Source organism: Moschus berezovskii, chromosome 3 (genome assembly GCF_049115385.1).
Source record: "Moschus berezovskii isolate FMDL1 chromosome 3, NW_MosBer_1.0, whole genome shotgun sequence".
Lineage (NCBI taxonomy): Eukaryota > Metazoa > Chordata > Mammalia > Artiodactyla > Moschidae > Moschus > Moschus berezovskii.
Window position 1 is genome coordinate 106447094 of NC_142462.1, and position 15822 is coordinate 106462915.

General features: G+C 44.2%; 1 protein-coding gene across 1 annotated transcript in view; it reads right to left on the reverse strand.

Moving 5' to 3' along the window:
• Positions 1-227: 227 nt before the first annotated feature.
• The window catches only part of CHCHD3 (coiled-coil-helix-coiled-coil-helix domain containing 3), a 293424-nt gene continuing 277829 nt past the window's right edge, over positions 228-15822 (reverse strand). The window contains exons 7-8 of the mRNA XM_055421290.2: positions 15211-15346; positions 228-943 (exon numbers count right to left, since the gene is read on the reverse strand). Of these exons, the coding sequence (XP_055277265.1) occupies positions 920-943; positions 15211-15346 (160 nt within the window). The 3' untranslated portion in view covers positions 228-919. The remainder of the gene's footprint in view (positions 944-15210; positions 15347-15822) is intronic.

Consider the following 15822-nt stretch of genomic DNA (forward strand, 5'->3'; position numbering starts at 1 on the left):
CATGCAATATGTAAAGATCTTACTGAATCCTACCTCCCTGGAAGGCAAATTATAACCCTCTTTTGTCTGTCTGAGGCTCTGCAAAAAGTGTTGGAGCTTTTTAGAGGAAAGGTACCACACAAATGAAAATTAATAACATTATAAATCAACTCAATTCCCATAACCATTTAACCCAGCAAAATAAGAAAAACACACACACACACACAAGGCCCCAGACTATGACAGTCTTTGTCAGAAAATATATTTATTACTGGTAGTGAGTGAAGTAAAGATGTTGGTATTCATGAGAGGTTGCAGAAGCCAGGTTGCCTTTATGTTTATAAAAAAATGCCTTATTTCACTTGTAATCAGAAACATTATTCCAGTAAAAGAGGTACATTTTCTCTGTCTTCTTACATGATCACCATAATAAGTTAAAATAAAGTAGCTTTTAGATAGTCAAGGCAAAAAAGGAAAAGGAAGAATCCTGACATGCCACAGCATAGCCAATTCCACCAACACTGCTGGCCAGAGATGGAGGAAATCTGGCCTTCTCTTGTCCCCACTCCAGTGACCTCAGCCCTTGATTCCAAGCCCTGGCTCTCTGGGAGTCCAGGTTCACCAAACGATGGAGCCTGGTCAGAAGAGGAAGTTGAATAGAAAGTACACAACGTGGAGAGGGCTGCCTTTCTTTGTAATCATCATAAATGGGGTTTATTAACACCGCGGCATGGCCCTGATGGATGATCCCTGATCTAGGCCTTGGCTTTTCAAACTGCTGCTGATCAAACCGAGATATGCTTCTGCTGAATTTGCTCTCCGATGTTTCTCTCTAACGATCTTCTCTTTAAATGGGTTGCTTTCTTACTAGGGGGAAAAAAAAAATGTTCCACCTCTGGAATTAACGTTGAAGGAATTTTCCTTCTTCGAAAAGTTGATTTTATCCTCCCTTCTCAAGCATGCTCTGCAAAAGAAAGAGAAAACGTAAGATTTACCATCAGAAGAAGGGGGCCAGAAACAGGCAGCAAGTACTTAGTACTGTTTGTGTTGCTTTTCAAAGATCACCAAACATGTATAGCAAGGTGTATGCTTCCGAGTCTCAAAATATGACTACCTCTAATAAACACCACTACTGAATCACGATAATCTCCAAATAAGCCCTCCCCCCACCATATCCAACTGAACCCTAAGGGTGACCCCGGCCTGGCCTGTGAGAGTAAGGCTACGGGGGGAACGTGGGTGCTGTCTCACTACCCTGGACATTTGGGGATGTATGGGAGCTTTCCGGTGGTGTGGACTGGGAGAAAGCTATTGCCAACCGGGCAAGGGTGGGGGGGTGGTGCGGGTGAAGTGGGGCAGAGAGGGCATCTCTCAGTTAAAGTCAAGATCCTGTCCCTGAAACTTCTGCTCACTCGAGGCAGGGTGCAGCCATTCACAAACTCACAATGCTGGGTGGGGCTAAACACATCCAAGAAAGTATTCCCATATTTGAGAAATGGCCCCTACATTCTATTTAATTATCTGTGTGGGTGGGGGTGAGGAACAGTACACAGGAAGAATTCTTTTTTCCCCAGCTTTATTGAGAAGTAATTGACACGCATCACTGTATAGGTTTAAGGTATACAGCATTATGGTTTGATTTACATATATTCTGAGATGATTGTCACAATTGGTTTAGTTTTTCGAGTGGTCACGTATGGATGTGAGAGTTGGACTGTGAAGAAAGCTAAGCACCGAAGAACTGAAGCTTTTGAACTGTGCTGCTGGAGAAGACTCTTGAGAGTCCCTTGGACTGCAAGGAGATCCAACCAGTCCATTCTAAAGGAGATCAGTCCTGGGTGTTCATTGGAAGGACTGATGCTAAAGCTGAAACTCCAATACTTTGGCCACCTCACGCGACGAGTTGACTCACTGGAAAAGACTCTGATGCTGGGAAAGGTTGGGGGCGGGAGGAGACGGGGACAACAGAGAATGAGATGGTTGGATGGCATCACCGACTTGATGGACATGAGTTTGAGTGAACTCCAGCAATTGGTGATGGACAGGTTGGCCTGGCGGAGAAGGCAATGACAAGCCACTCCAGTACTCTTGCCTAGAAAATCCCATGGACAGAGGAGCCTGGTGGGCTACAGTCCAGGGGGTCGCTACTAGTCGGACAAGACTGAGCGACTTCACTTTCACTTTTCACTTTCACACATTGGAGAAGGAAATGGCAACCCACTCCAGTGTTCTTGCCTGGAGAGTCCCAGGGATGGCGGAGCCTGGTGGGCTGCCGTCTATGGGGTCGCACAGAGTCGGACACGACTGAAGCGACTTAGCAGCAGCAGCAGGGAGGCCTGGTGTGCTGTGATTTATGGGGTCGCAAAGAGCTGGACACAACTGAGCGACTGAACTCAACTGTATGTCCACATCTAATATAGATACAATAAAAATAAAAGATACAAAATATCCTTGTACCAAGAACTCTTAAGATCCACTTTCTTAACAACTTTCCTCATTTCTAGCACTTATTTATCTTATAACTGGAAGTTTGTGCCTCTGACCACCTTCCTCCAATTCCTCCACCACGCCACATCCCCTCAACACATGCCACCTCTTGTAACCAGAAATCTTGTCTTTTTCTATAAGCTTGATGTTTTGTTTTTTTGCTTATAGATTTGACACTTAAGTGAGATCATACAGACTTGTCTTTCTCTGTCAAATTTATTACACTTAGCATGATGCCTTCAACGTCCACCCATGCTGCAGCAAATAGTAGGATTTCCTTGGGTTTTTTCTGATAGCTGAATAATATTCCACAACTTCTTTATCCATTCATCTATTGATAGAAACAGGTTGTTTCCATGTTTTGCCCACTGTAAATAATCCCACTATGAACATGGGAGTGCAGATGTATTTTTCAAGTTAGTGGTTTTTTCCTTTGGATATACTCCCAGAAGTGGAATTGCTGGATGATATAACAGTTCTATTTTTCATTTTCTTGGGATCCTATATATTGTTTTCCATAGTTACTATGCTAATTTAATAATCCCACCAACAGTGCACAAGGGTGCCCTTTTCTCCACATTTATGCAGTTATTTGTTATCTCCTGTTTCTTTGATGATGGCCATTCTAACAGGTATGAGGTAATATCTCATCGTAATTTTAATCTGCATTTCCCTGATGGCTAGTGATAGTATCTTTCCACATATCTGCTGGCCATTCATATATCTTTGAAAAAATGTCTATTAAGATCCTTTGTCCATTTTTTAATTGGATCTTTTTCTTTGCTACTGAGTTGCATGACTTCTTTATATCATTTTGGATATTAACCCCTAATCAGAAACATGGTTTGCAAATATTTTTTTCCCAGTCTCTAGGTTGTTTTTCAACTTTGTTGGTTTCTTTTGTTGTACACAAGGTTTTTAGTTTGATGCAGTCCCACTTGTATATTTTGCTGCTTGTACTTTAGGTGTGATTTCCAAACACTAATTACCAACACTTATGGAGCCTTTTATCCTATGTTTTCTTTTAAGACGTTCATGTTTTCTTTTACTTCCATCTTTAATCAATTTTGAGTTAGTTTTTGTGAGTGGTATATGACAGGGGTCTAGTTTTATTCCTTGACATATGAATATCCAATTTTCCCAGTACCATTCACTGAACAGACTTTCTCCACTGAATATTCTTGGCTTCCTTGTCAAACATTATTTGATTATGTGGTGGGTTTAATTCTGAGCTCTCAATTCTGTTTCACTGGTCTATGTGTCTATACCATAGATAGCACCATACTGTTTTAATTATTATAGCTCCAGAGTATAGTATGAGATCAGGACATATGACACCTCCTGCTTTGCTCTTCTTTCTCAGGATTCCTTTGGCTATTCATGGTCTATTGTGGTTCCAAAAAAATTTTTAAGTGTTTTTTTTTTCTTTTTTTCCTATTTTTATATTAAAAAATAATACCATTGGAATCTTGATATGGACTGTAAAAAATCTATAGATGACATTTGTTAGTATCACCATTTTAGAAGCATTAATTCTTCCAATCGATGAATACCTTTCCATTTATTTGTATCTTCTTTGAACCCTTTCATCAATGTCTTATAGCTTTCAGAGGAGAGATCTCTGATCTCCTTGGTTAAAAATATTCCTGAGCATTTTATTGTTTTTTAATGTTACTATGAAATGAAGTGAAAGTTGCTCAGTCGTGTCTGACTCTCTGCGTCCCCAAGGACCATACAGTCCATGGAATTCTCCAGGCCAGAATACTGGAGTGGGTAGCCTTTCCCTTCTCCAGGGGATCTTCCCAACCCAGGGATCGAACCCAGGTCTCTTGTATTGCAGGCAAATTATTTACCAGCTGAGCCACAAGGGATAGATGGGATCAACTTCTTTTTTAGAAAATTCACTGTTAGTGTATAGAAACACTACTGATTTTTATATGTTAATTTTGTATTCTGCAACTTTATTGAATTTGTTGATCAATTCTAACAGTTTTCTTGGTTGGGTTTTTAAGATTTTCTACATACAAAATCCTAAACAAACACATAAAAGTTCTTAATGATCAGATAAAAACTCTAACTAGCTGGGGCTGAAGATAAACTGTCTCTCTTTTTTAGGACACTTTAAGAAAACAAAAGTGATCCTTTCCCCTTTAGTTCTGAAATTAATCAAGAGGAGGAGGCTGGGTCAGGCCCAAGATTGCCTCTGATTTGTTCATGCCTTCTTCCTTCCATCGCTCACACTTCCAGCCACTTATTCATGTATCCAACTTCTTAACTGAGCTCCTACTAGGTACTCATTATACTGAGTTCGGTGATACAAGGAAAGAGGCATAATAAACAGTAGTAACTTGCTATTTTTAAACATAATTTGCTAAATATGTTAAAATTTTCTTTTACTGAATAAAGGATACATGTACACAGTATAAGATTCAGGAACAAAAGAATACATAGAATAAAGTCATTTTTCCCTTTCTATTTCCCAGTATTTTTACGTACTCTTCCAGAGAAGGTATTAGTTCAAAAGCAGAGTGGTGCTGCCTATTTCAGAAGAGGATATCTCTCTGCAGCTGGAGTGATCAAGGAAGGAGCCTCAGATGACCTTCCACTATGGACAGAATATATAGACAGAAGGACTGGAGGTGGGGAGGGATGAGGCAGGGAAGAACTGGTAAAGACTCAGAGGAAGGAACAAACCCACTATGCGTGGGATGAAGAATGAAGAAGAGACAGGCCCAGCTAGAGGAAAGGACAGACACTCAGGATGTACCAAGGGAGAGAGGAAGAGAAGGGTCCCCCGTGAATGTCAGGCTGGGATTCGTCCTCGTTGGCCACCGAAAAAACCTGGGAATCCAGTTTTTCTTTTTCTTGACAGGAAAATGTCATTTAGAAAGGTTAACTTGATATCCTAAGCGCAATGGCTTCAACGGAGAAGTGTGTGGAGGCAGAAAACCAAGAGGAGGCAGATTAGAAATGAAGCTAGGGCGGGAACAAGAGATAGTGATAAAAAGACAACGGAAAAGGGGGAAAAGCAGTGGTGAAACCTTAGGCACAAAGGCGCCTCAGTGACGGGGAGAAAGGTGGTGTGCCCAAAAGATACGGGGAGAGGAGAGGAGTCACTTTGGGAACACGGAAGATGATTCTAATTTTGGGTCTGGGACGATGATGAGCCATCCCAGGAGGAAAGGTCCAGAGGGAAGTTGTGGGCTGGGGAAAGAGCTCAAAGGTCTTTACAGAGAAAGATTTAAGGACAGAGATGAAGAAAGGAGACGGAAATAAAGGGGATGAAAAGGAAGAGGAGGCCAAATAAGCATCCCGGGTCACAGGAGCGCAGGGGGAAGAGCGTACCCTAAAGGTCATCCTAAAGCGTCCATGACGACAGGTTTCCAAGAAGCCTGTGTCCACAGGGCACAAAAGATCTAAACGCACAGTAAGCAGTGTGCAGAGGACGCAGACAGAAACGGTCAGAAAAGACAATGATGCAGTCAAAGAGGAGGTGAATCAGAAAAGCTAGACGCGGCTAGAGAAAACTGAAGGACAAAGCAGATCAAGTGGGAGACTCCACTCGGCAGAGAACCGTCTTGCAGAATCAGCACCAGGATGTGAGGCTTCTCTCAGACCCATCGCTCAAGTATGAGCTCTGTATTTGTTTGAAAGCTTAAAAATCGAGCACTTACCATGTAAGATTCAGACCAGGCAATGCCACGTTTACCATTTATCCTCACACCCTTGTGACTTGATCTGTGAGAGTCTCTCCAACTATAGAGGCGGGAAGCTCTATAAACTCCAGATATACAGATAACCTTGCCACAACATTATTTATTAATACGAAACGGAAGTCAGTGTAAAGAGATCTACACTGAAGTTATGTAAGGGCACTTAGATACTAAAGAAAATGATCACATTTCAGGTTATAATCTGTTACCTGCCTGCTCAAAACACGTGGCTGTGCCTCATTATACAATTCAGGTCTCACAGTGATAGCAATGGTCGTGTGACCACGTACCTCTTTTCCACTGTTACAAAATGATCCACAGTGACCATAATATAATTGAAAGCAACTGCTAAAAGTATTGGCAAGAGTCTAGGGAACCTTTTTACTGTTCTCCTCCCTGTAACCCTGACCGAATACAGAAGGGTAATTTTTCAGCCTGGTCATGTAATGCTAAGAATGTCAGGACTCCTTAAGAGAGACAAGCTGGGCCTTGGATGGTATGAGGATCATGGGCTAGTCTACCAGGAAGACACTAAAAGAACATTTTTGAACAAATATAAAACACAAAAGAAGTTAAGCACAGTCACAAAATACCCTGCTCTGTATATTAAAAACTGTATCCTCAGAGAGAGCACGGCAGTTCACCTGATTCGCAGGCGACTCCCTGAAGACACAGTGGCGAGGTTGTGTCTTCCAGGGCTGGTCTATACACATGTTGTCAAACTGCACTCAGCTGCCACAGTGGGTGGTGGAGGTGGTACAAGACCACCTCATTTCTGTCAGAGACATTCACAGACACAATGTCAAGCTGAAATTTTTTTTCAATGAACAAACTGGTAAAAATATTTTGTTTTTACCATATCACAAGCGTGCAATAAAAACCTGTCTAAATCCAGGCGCAAGGACCTCTGGCTGGAAGGCTCCTGAGGCCTGACAGGGTCTGTATCAGTCAGCTTCCACGTATAGGTTCTGTAAGTCGCTGCTGTTGGGCTGAATTTCAACTCTGCATAAATTTAACGCTGCATAAATTAACATAGGAAATTCCCCAAAGAATGAGGGAGAAGATTTGCAAGTTATAAAAAATTGCTTCCTTCATTTAAGGAACTGCTAACACTTAATCTTAATGTGGAGAAAGAAATTCCTGGCATTTGCTCATCATTCACGTAGTGGGGTCTGCGGAAACGCCTTTATCAACAGCTGGGTAAATTACCCAAAGGAGAGACTGGTTCAGGCACCCGCACAGCTCTTTTCCTAAGTCTCTCTGATCCCGGCCACTGAGGAAGAAGCTGGCAGTGCACCCTGCCAGACAGGAGCAGGGCCCCTGGGGACAAGAGGCTGCATGTCATTTCCATTGATTAAGATGATCTTAAAGGTCTTCCTCAAATATTTTAGTTACATAGTGATCTCATCAAATGCTTTCTGGGAGGGGCGGACCATCATTGGCAGTGTGTCAGCTACTGGTCCTCTCCATAAATGTAAGAGGAATTACAGTAACCCTGGGTTACTCACAACTCTCATGGCAATAAAAGTAGTGTTCCTGGTCTTTATAGAAAAAAAAAAGATACCAGACTTTCCTGGTGGCCCAGTGGTTAGGAATCCACCTGCCAATGCAGGGGGACACAGGTTCGATCCCTGATCTGGGAAGATCCCACATGCCACTGGGCAAGTGGGCTGTGTACAACCGAGCCCGAGCGCCCTGGAGCCAGTGCTCCGCAACAAAAGAAGCCACTGCAATGAGAAGCCCGTTTCATGCCCAGCAAGAGACCCAGTGCAGCCAAAAAAAAAAAAAAAACTGCCACTCAGAGTGCTTGTCTCTGTGACCTTACCCAGAATCTCACCAGAATTTCAAAAGACCTAGTAAAGCTGGGTTATGGAAGAAGGCAGGCTTACCAGGGAAAAGGTTTAGCTGGAAACAGAAGCGTGTCCTGACAAACCTGAATTTTCACTAAAGAGGGACAGGAAAAGTGGGAAGTGGCAGAGAATGGAGCTCCGAGAAGGAACAGCGAGTGAGAGAGACAGGAGGAGGAGACTGTGAGAAGTAAGAGAAGGTGATCAATACACTCAGTTTATGAGACGCACAAAGCGCGCCTTGTCTGTGTGCCAGGCACTACTCCTGGCCACCTGAAAATCCGATCAGCTAACTTATTTGTTTTCAGTAGCTGTCTCTTCCCCCGCAGCAAGTGCTGTTCCTTATTCTTCCTTCTTGGAGGAAACGCAGGTTAATTTTTTTATGCCTGGGTCTAGTTTCATCTTTTCTTATGACAAATGCTCTCTGTGTGATATTCAAATTAAGTTACAAGTAATTAACTGTTTATACAACTTGCTGTAATAACAGACAAAACACTAACATACTGCACTTCTAACTCTTGAAGCATAAACACTAGAAAAGAAGTGCCTATTAAGAAAAATAAGAGTCTATTACCACAGTAATATTTCTTCTATTAAAACCTGATTTTTTTTTTTTTTTTTTAAAGAAAATGTCATAAAGCAACTATTACTCTCAGAAGGTGCTTTAGAAAAGGACTCCTATGACAGAAGAGGCTGGAGTAAGAAATCTAAACTTTGGAATTTCAATTGCTTTGACATGATCCCAAATCTGAAGGGGGGGGGTCCCATGGAAGGATGGGAATGCGCTCCTCAGCGCCCATGCGTCCTCCTGAGGATAAGTGGCCCACTAGGTGATTAAGAAACCTCACTGTGAGTGAATGAAAGTCACTCAGTTGTATCCAACTTTTTGTGACTCTTTGTATACAGTCCATGAAATTCTCCAGGCCATAGTACTAGAGTGTGTAGCCTTTCCCTTCTCCAGGGGATATTCCCAACCCAGGGATCGAACCCAGGTCTCCCGCATTGCAGGCGGATTCTTTATCAGCTGAGCCACAAGGGAAGCCCAAGAATACTGGAGTGGGTAGCCTTTTCCTTCTCCAGAGGATCTTCCCAACCCAGGAATCGAAGCGGGGTCTTCTGCATTGCAGGCTGATTCTTTACCAAGTGAGCTATGAGGGAAGCCCCAAGAAACGTCATTAGGTGGTAATGATAAACAAGCCTTCAGACACAATAAGCGCAGACTCCCTTTTAAGCGTTCTCAGAAGGCGAACCTTTCTGGTTTATCTTGGTGCTCCCTGAAGGTGGGCATGTGTGTGCACTGGAAGCAACAGCCTAAGGAGAGGGTCTCTGATGTGGGTCAGGGGAGGGGATCGGGTGCCTGGGAGCAGCAGAGCCAAGGAAGGGTCTAGTCACAAGGGTGAGCTGGCCAGGGGACTGTTACCATGCCTGGTTGCTCTCTCCCTCTCGCCCAGGAAAACCGGGTGTGGCTCCCCATTTGGCAGCACTTGTAGCCTCAATGGCTTCCCAGGTGGTAAAGAACCCGCCTGACAATGCAGGTGACATAACGAGACTTGGATTCCATCCCTGGATCGGGATGATCCCCTGGAGGAGGGCATGGCAACCCACTCCAGTATTCTTGCCTGGAGAACCCCCATGGACAGAGGAGCCTGGCAGGCCACAGTCCACAGGGTCGCAAAGAGTCGGATACAACTGAAGTGACATGGCACACACGCACAGCTGCAGTGGGGTACGAAGATGGGAGAAAGGAACTTCTTTCAGAGGCTCCTGACCTCTGTCTATATCTGATTTATTGCTGAGGCTGAGAACGGAACTGGTCAGTCTGATGAGACTGCTGCAGGTGGCTCAGACCCAGGAGGCTGTGACCGGCAGCTCCGTCTCTCCTGAGAGTGGGGAGTCAGACTTGGCAAGATCTCTGAGGATAAAGACCTCTCACATGGTTCAGGCCAATGGGGCTCTAGAGCTGTGGTTCTCAGACTTCATGGACGCATGAGGAATCTACTGGGAGTTCAGATGTTCAGATCCCACCTCAGATTCTTGGGGATGGACCAGGCACGTGCATTTTAAAGACATTCCCATGGTGATTCTGATCATTCATGTCTGTGATCTGACATTATAGGGAACAGTGTACTGAGTTTGGCATCAAGTCATTCTGGTCTGAACTCTGCCCCATCTACAGATCCCTGAAACTCTTGGGGTGCTAATTTTTCCAAGTGAAGAGATGTGATTAGGTTATGTGATTTCTATGTCCTTCAAGCTCTAACAGCTTGAGTCTATGAAACCATTTGCATGTAATTTATAGCTCATCTTAAAACAACGATAAAACAGAGCTTGCTCTGAACACTAGGTTTTTCTTTCAAGAATTCTGATTTCCAAAGTGACAGCTACCAATATGGTTTCAGGTGCTCTTCATACTCAAATAACAGGGACAGATGTCCTCGATCCCTGATCTAGTGTAAATCCAGGTACAAGGGGAGATAAATCCATTGTTCTCAAGAACACTGACACATCGTGCCATGGCAAATTCCTCTACAGGCACTGATCTTGAGGTCTTCTGCTGGAGGACAACCACAGACTGGGGGTGTTGCTTACATTTTCAAAACAAAGAATCAGGGACACTAGTCTTGGAATGGAGTCACTTCACTGGCTTCATTTATCGGGTCAAATAACTTTCTGATCTCCTCAAAGAGGTCAGCGGAAGCACACAGGCCTAAGTGAGGGCAGGGCTGACACACCAATAAAATGTCCTCATTTCAGTCCATCCTGTAGCTATGCTGCTTGCCTGGTCACCGCCCCACTACCCACTAGTTGATTTAAACCTTGGCTCTCCAGTTAAGGAGTTCTGTCTAGCCTCCACCATCTGACTCCAGCCTCCTTGCTCACCTCTGGCCCATGGGTCAGGCCTCTCTCCTGGGTCAGGCCTTTATTTCTAGTCTGGTCTTTCCTTGGCTCTCCTGAGCCGGCTTCCTGCTCTATTTCCATAATCCCTTACCACCACGGTCCGTGGTACATAAAGTGGAAGCCAGCCCAGGGCAGAGAAGCCTGGGGCCAGCTGAAAGCATGTGGCCTGCTTTCTCCTGCTTTCTGCAGCTTACTAGCCGGGGGGCTCCATTCTGCCAGGCAGCACTGAGAGCACCACTGTTCACTCCACTGACTTTGGAGAAACTGTGAGACTCTTTTCGCCCCCTCCCAGTTCATTCGGCCACCCTGGCTTCCTTGGGGCTACCAGGAGTACCCGCTTTAACGAAGGACCAGTCAACACGCAGACCAATCAGAAACGTGGCTCTCCTTCCAGAGGGGAAGCTCAAGGATGACAGCAAAATCTAAGAAGTAGAGGCACAAATGCTGGAGGTCACCAAAGCAGAGACGCTGCTTGTGCCAAAGAGCCCGTGTCTCTTACTGTGAAGGTGCTCAGGAACCTGGGTGCTTGTGCAGTCTGCCGCTTGCTCTCATAACAGCTACGAGGCCTTTGTGGATCACTGAGTTCAAATCCTTAATTTACCGAAGGAGAAACTGAAGCCCAGGTCACTGTGACTAGATTGGAGTGTTCCAGCAGTCCCCATAAACTTCCCGCTCCGGTTAGCACAGGCTGTTCAAGGATCTAGCCAGCTTCTGTACCTTTCTGTCAATAGCAGCAGGACTGGGGAAAGAGATGGAAAGCTTGAAATTGCTACCCGAGCTACATTCTGCAAATAAACTGACGGGCAGTGAAGGGGGTCCCAGGGAGCAGGGCAGTGCAGACTGGGGAGCAGGCCTGTCCACACACCCGCTTGTAAGAAGAACCTGGGGGCACATTTTGCGCACTAGTGGGCCAGGACTACGGGCTTCCCGCTGCTCCCTCTCTCCCATTCTCCTGTAAGGTACATGAAAAGCAAGATGGAATGTGAATCAGGCTTTGCCGGTAAGAACAGGTAATTCAATCTTGAAGAGTTTATAGAACGCTATAAGGCTTAAAAAAAAAAGAAAGCTCTGAGGCTAAGCAGATATGAGAAATAAAAGACAAAGAAGTCTATCAATCAATGTCCTCCTATATTTTTAAAAGCTGTATCTCATAAAGCTAGCCAGTAGCTTTTAAGTCTTAGTAGTAATAATTACAGCAATTTAATATCTCTTTACCATTATGAAGAAAACATAACTTAATACATTGGAAGTAACGGTCTAAAATGTCTCGTGTTGACCGTGAGGAATTGTTTAAGACTAGCTGAAGAAAGACTGACGCGAATTAAGTGGATGAATAAGAAACGAAAAGTAAGGCTAAGGGATATCCGGAAATTTTCTTATCAGTGAAATCTATTAGTCTAGAGAACAATGCCCCAAGGGAACCAGTGAAAGCCCAATCTTATGAGTCATTTAAAAGTGGAGTGGATCTGGCTATTGGAAGTATTCCAAGGGGAAAACTCTTGTACCACGCAGGAAATGGACAACATGCCCTAATGGGTTGCTGTTATGTTTAGTATCTTAGCATGTTCAACTTGTTCTTTGGATTTAACAAGGAAACATAAGAAGGGGTGTTGACTGGTCAGGAACTGTAGCAACAAAAGAAGGATCAGGACCATGTATCCTGCCCAAAGTCTCTAACAACAGGGGCAGAACTGGGGTCACAAAGTTAGGCTAACTTCACACACACAGGAAAACATGGTGTCGGTGGGAAAGTGACTGCTCAGGAAATACTGACGTAGCCCCCCTGGCCATTCATGGTCTTAGAATGGGGCCGCGCTAAACTGCACCTCTGATTTTAGTCTTCATAACCCACCCCTCCATTTGTTACTTCCCGTCTCAAAGACGACTTCGTTCAATCTTCAGGTTTTCCCCTTTCACTTCCATCGTCACTGTCCTTCCCTCACCACCTTATTTCTGTGTTTGTGGACGCTGGCTGTCTCTTCACACACCCAACTCAAAAGCCAAACTGTTTATTTTTAAATTTGTTGTTTTATGGCAAGCTCTATCTTGGTCTAGCTGTTAAATTTACCATCATGACTTCCCTGGGTCTCAATTCTCTCAACTGTAAAATGGTGAAAATAAAACCATCTCGATTTACATCTCAAGTTGCCATAAAAAAACAAATAAGAGGATGGATGTGAAATGACCTTGAAATCTAAATCTATAGACATACAGGGTGTTACTGTTTCCTGGTTACTTCCCATTTCAATGACGCTCATCCTAGGTTTAAAAGGTTTTGTGGACGTATAATTTTAATACTGAGTAGTGTTATATTCTCCAGTTCTAATACTCGAATGTAACAGCTGCGAGAACAACAGGCAGTGGAAACACGCTAACTGGAAACAGCATCGCACTGCGCTGCAGGTGAGACGGGAGGCCAGGACCGGAGGCCCCCTCGGGAATCACCAGTAGTGATTTGCTGCTTTTGGCCAGTTTGTCCAAGTTGGTTTTGGCACAGTTGAGGCAAGAAGGGAAAAAATTTAGACTTGCTGAATATTCTACAGAAAACAACACTGTAAATGATATGACCTCACTTCACAAGGCTTAGGGCGACAGAGCCAGTAAAAAACAGGGCTTGGATACAAACCCAGATTTGCCCCGTTCCAACTCTCTGCTGTACCATGTGGTACATTTGATTTTGTCACAAGGTAATTTTGTTTTACTCTATGAATGTAGGCTACTGATCTCACCAGGTGGTGTGTAGACAGTTCAACACAACCCAGACAATCAGGACGGAGTCAATACTCTGGACGCCATTGCAGGCGCTGCTTCAATGATGCTATAGATCACATTGTGGACACGGGCACCTGTGTTACAAGACGCCGGTGCTGAAATATACACTTTGTCCCTGCCATTCTGTGCACTGACTACCACCCTCACCTTGATACAGCACCTACACCAAGCTAGAAAAATCCATGAATCCAACTTACAGGTTCCATGTGCTTTAGTCAGTGTTGATATAGACAGTTGGAGATTGTTACAAGCATATCAGAAGCTATTTTTGATAAATAAAATGAACTTAACATTAGCAACATTACTTCTACCAAAAACCTTGAAAGAAAGGAATTTCTGGCACACTATGGGGAGTCAGACAAGTGCCACAGAAGTGAAACAGATAAAAGCCTCAAGCCACGAGGTCTTTAACAACACAGGCTTTTAATAAATTTTGGTTCCAGTGTTTTCCACTAGTTTTGCTGAGCTATCCAGACAATACTGACCCTCCCATATTTCCAGAGTGTTAGAAATTTATACTAACTGGCATTATTATAACTACAGCAAATTAGGCTGCAGGAAGGCATGCTGTGCAACTCAAACACTAGATTTAGTTGGGTTACAAGGTCAACTCTAGGGAGTTTGTCAGCTGAAAGAACCACCGTTTCCAACAATTTTCATCTCTCAGAACCACCTATATCCAACTGTTAAATCAGTTAAATGATAGGCAATTATGTGACCTACCAGAATTGTTAATTTGCTTCAGGGTTTATCACTGGCTTTCTAAAGTACATAAATTAGGGAGAACACACGTCCTGTGATCCTCCCATTATTCTGCTATGAAAGATCATACAAAGAATATGGCTATGGTACACAAAAGCAGGGAACTGCTTCCTAAGTCCATCTCTGGCCTCTCTTTCCCCGCCCAACTGAGTGGACTCTACCAACTGGCAGAAGACTGAGAGGTGCTTGCATTTGGGGGGTGGGGAGTGCGGAGGGGTTGTTTCAGTTTTATGTCTGCCTTTTGTTCTTTTAAACCAGGCCCTCAGCATGACTGCTGCTGCTGCTAAGTCACTTCAGTCGTGTCCGACTCTGTGCGACCCCACAGACAGCAGCCCACCAGGCTCCCCCATCCCTGGGATTCTCCAGGCAAGAACACTGGAGTGGGTTGCCATTTCCTTCTCCACTGTTTATTAACTTGAAGCTGTTGGCCCCTTAACGTGTATCCTTCCGCTTTGCTGGCTTTGACCACTGGCCCAGAATATGGAGCAATGACCTTGAGGACACAATTACAGTGTACAGGACAAAAGTTCAGGGCAACCAGAAAAAGTATTATTTAAGCAAAATCTTTTTTTCTGCAAGCGGAACACAAGGAGACCACGGACTCTTCCTACCACCACCTGGATGAAAGCTTAATCAACTCGTGACTGCACAGAGCTTGTTACACACATTAACCTAACAAGGCCTTCCCAGTGCCCTGGACGGCAGTCTTTCTATTCCTCTGGTGCCCCTGGTAGCTTGGTTCGTACACCCACCTGTTTGGCCTGATTGACGCAGCGCATGTACTGGCTGGCCAGAGCTGAGCAGCTGAGGGTCTGCTGGGTGTTCTGGCGGTAACACTGGAGAATCTGGGTCTGCAGATCAGCACAGACGGGGTGATACTCATACCGCCTGGAAACAAAAACAGGCACCACTGAGAGAAATGGGCTTCAACTGGAATGAAGATCAAGGCTGAAAAATGCGTAAAGCGTCAATATATAAACACTGCAAATGGAAAAATAATAATATAAAAGACTTTAAGAGGAATAATTTTCTTTGACCTTTTAAGAAAGATGTTCCACAAGATAAGTGACTACCATGAAATTCATTCTATTAACTGACACCCCCATGAGTCTCTCCGGACACAAAACAGCATTCCCACCCAACCCAAAACGTGACCGTATGAATGGGGCCAGTTACTCTGCAGCCCAGCCAGCCTGGTTGGCAACCTGGGAGCCTATGTTCTCTTTCGCTCCCACCTCCAGTGGGTCACAGAGCTGGAGATCCCACTGTCCGGTCCTTTCTCCATACTCACTGTTCTTATATTAATTCTTAATCATTTACTTCCTGGATTCAAGCCATGAATCTCTGGTCTCTCTGTCTCTTAG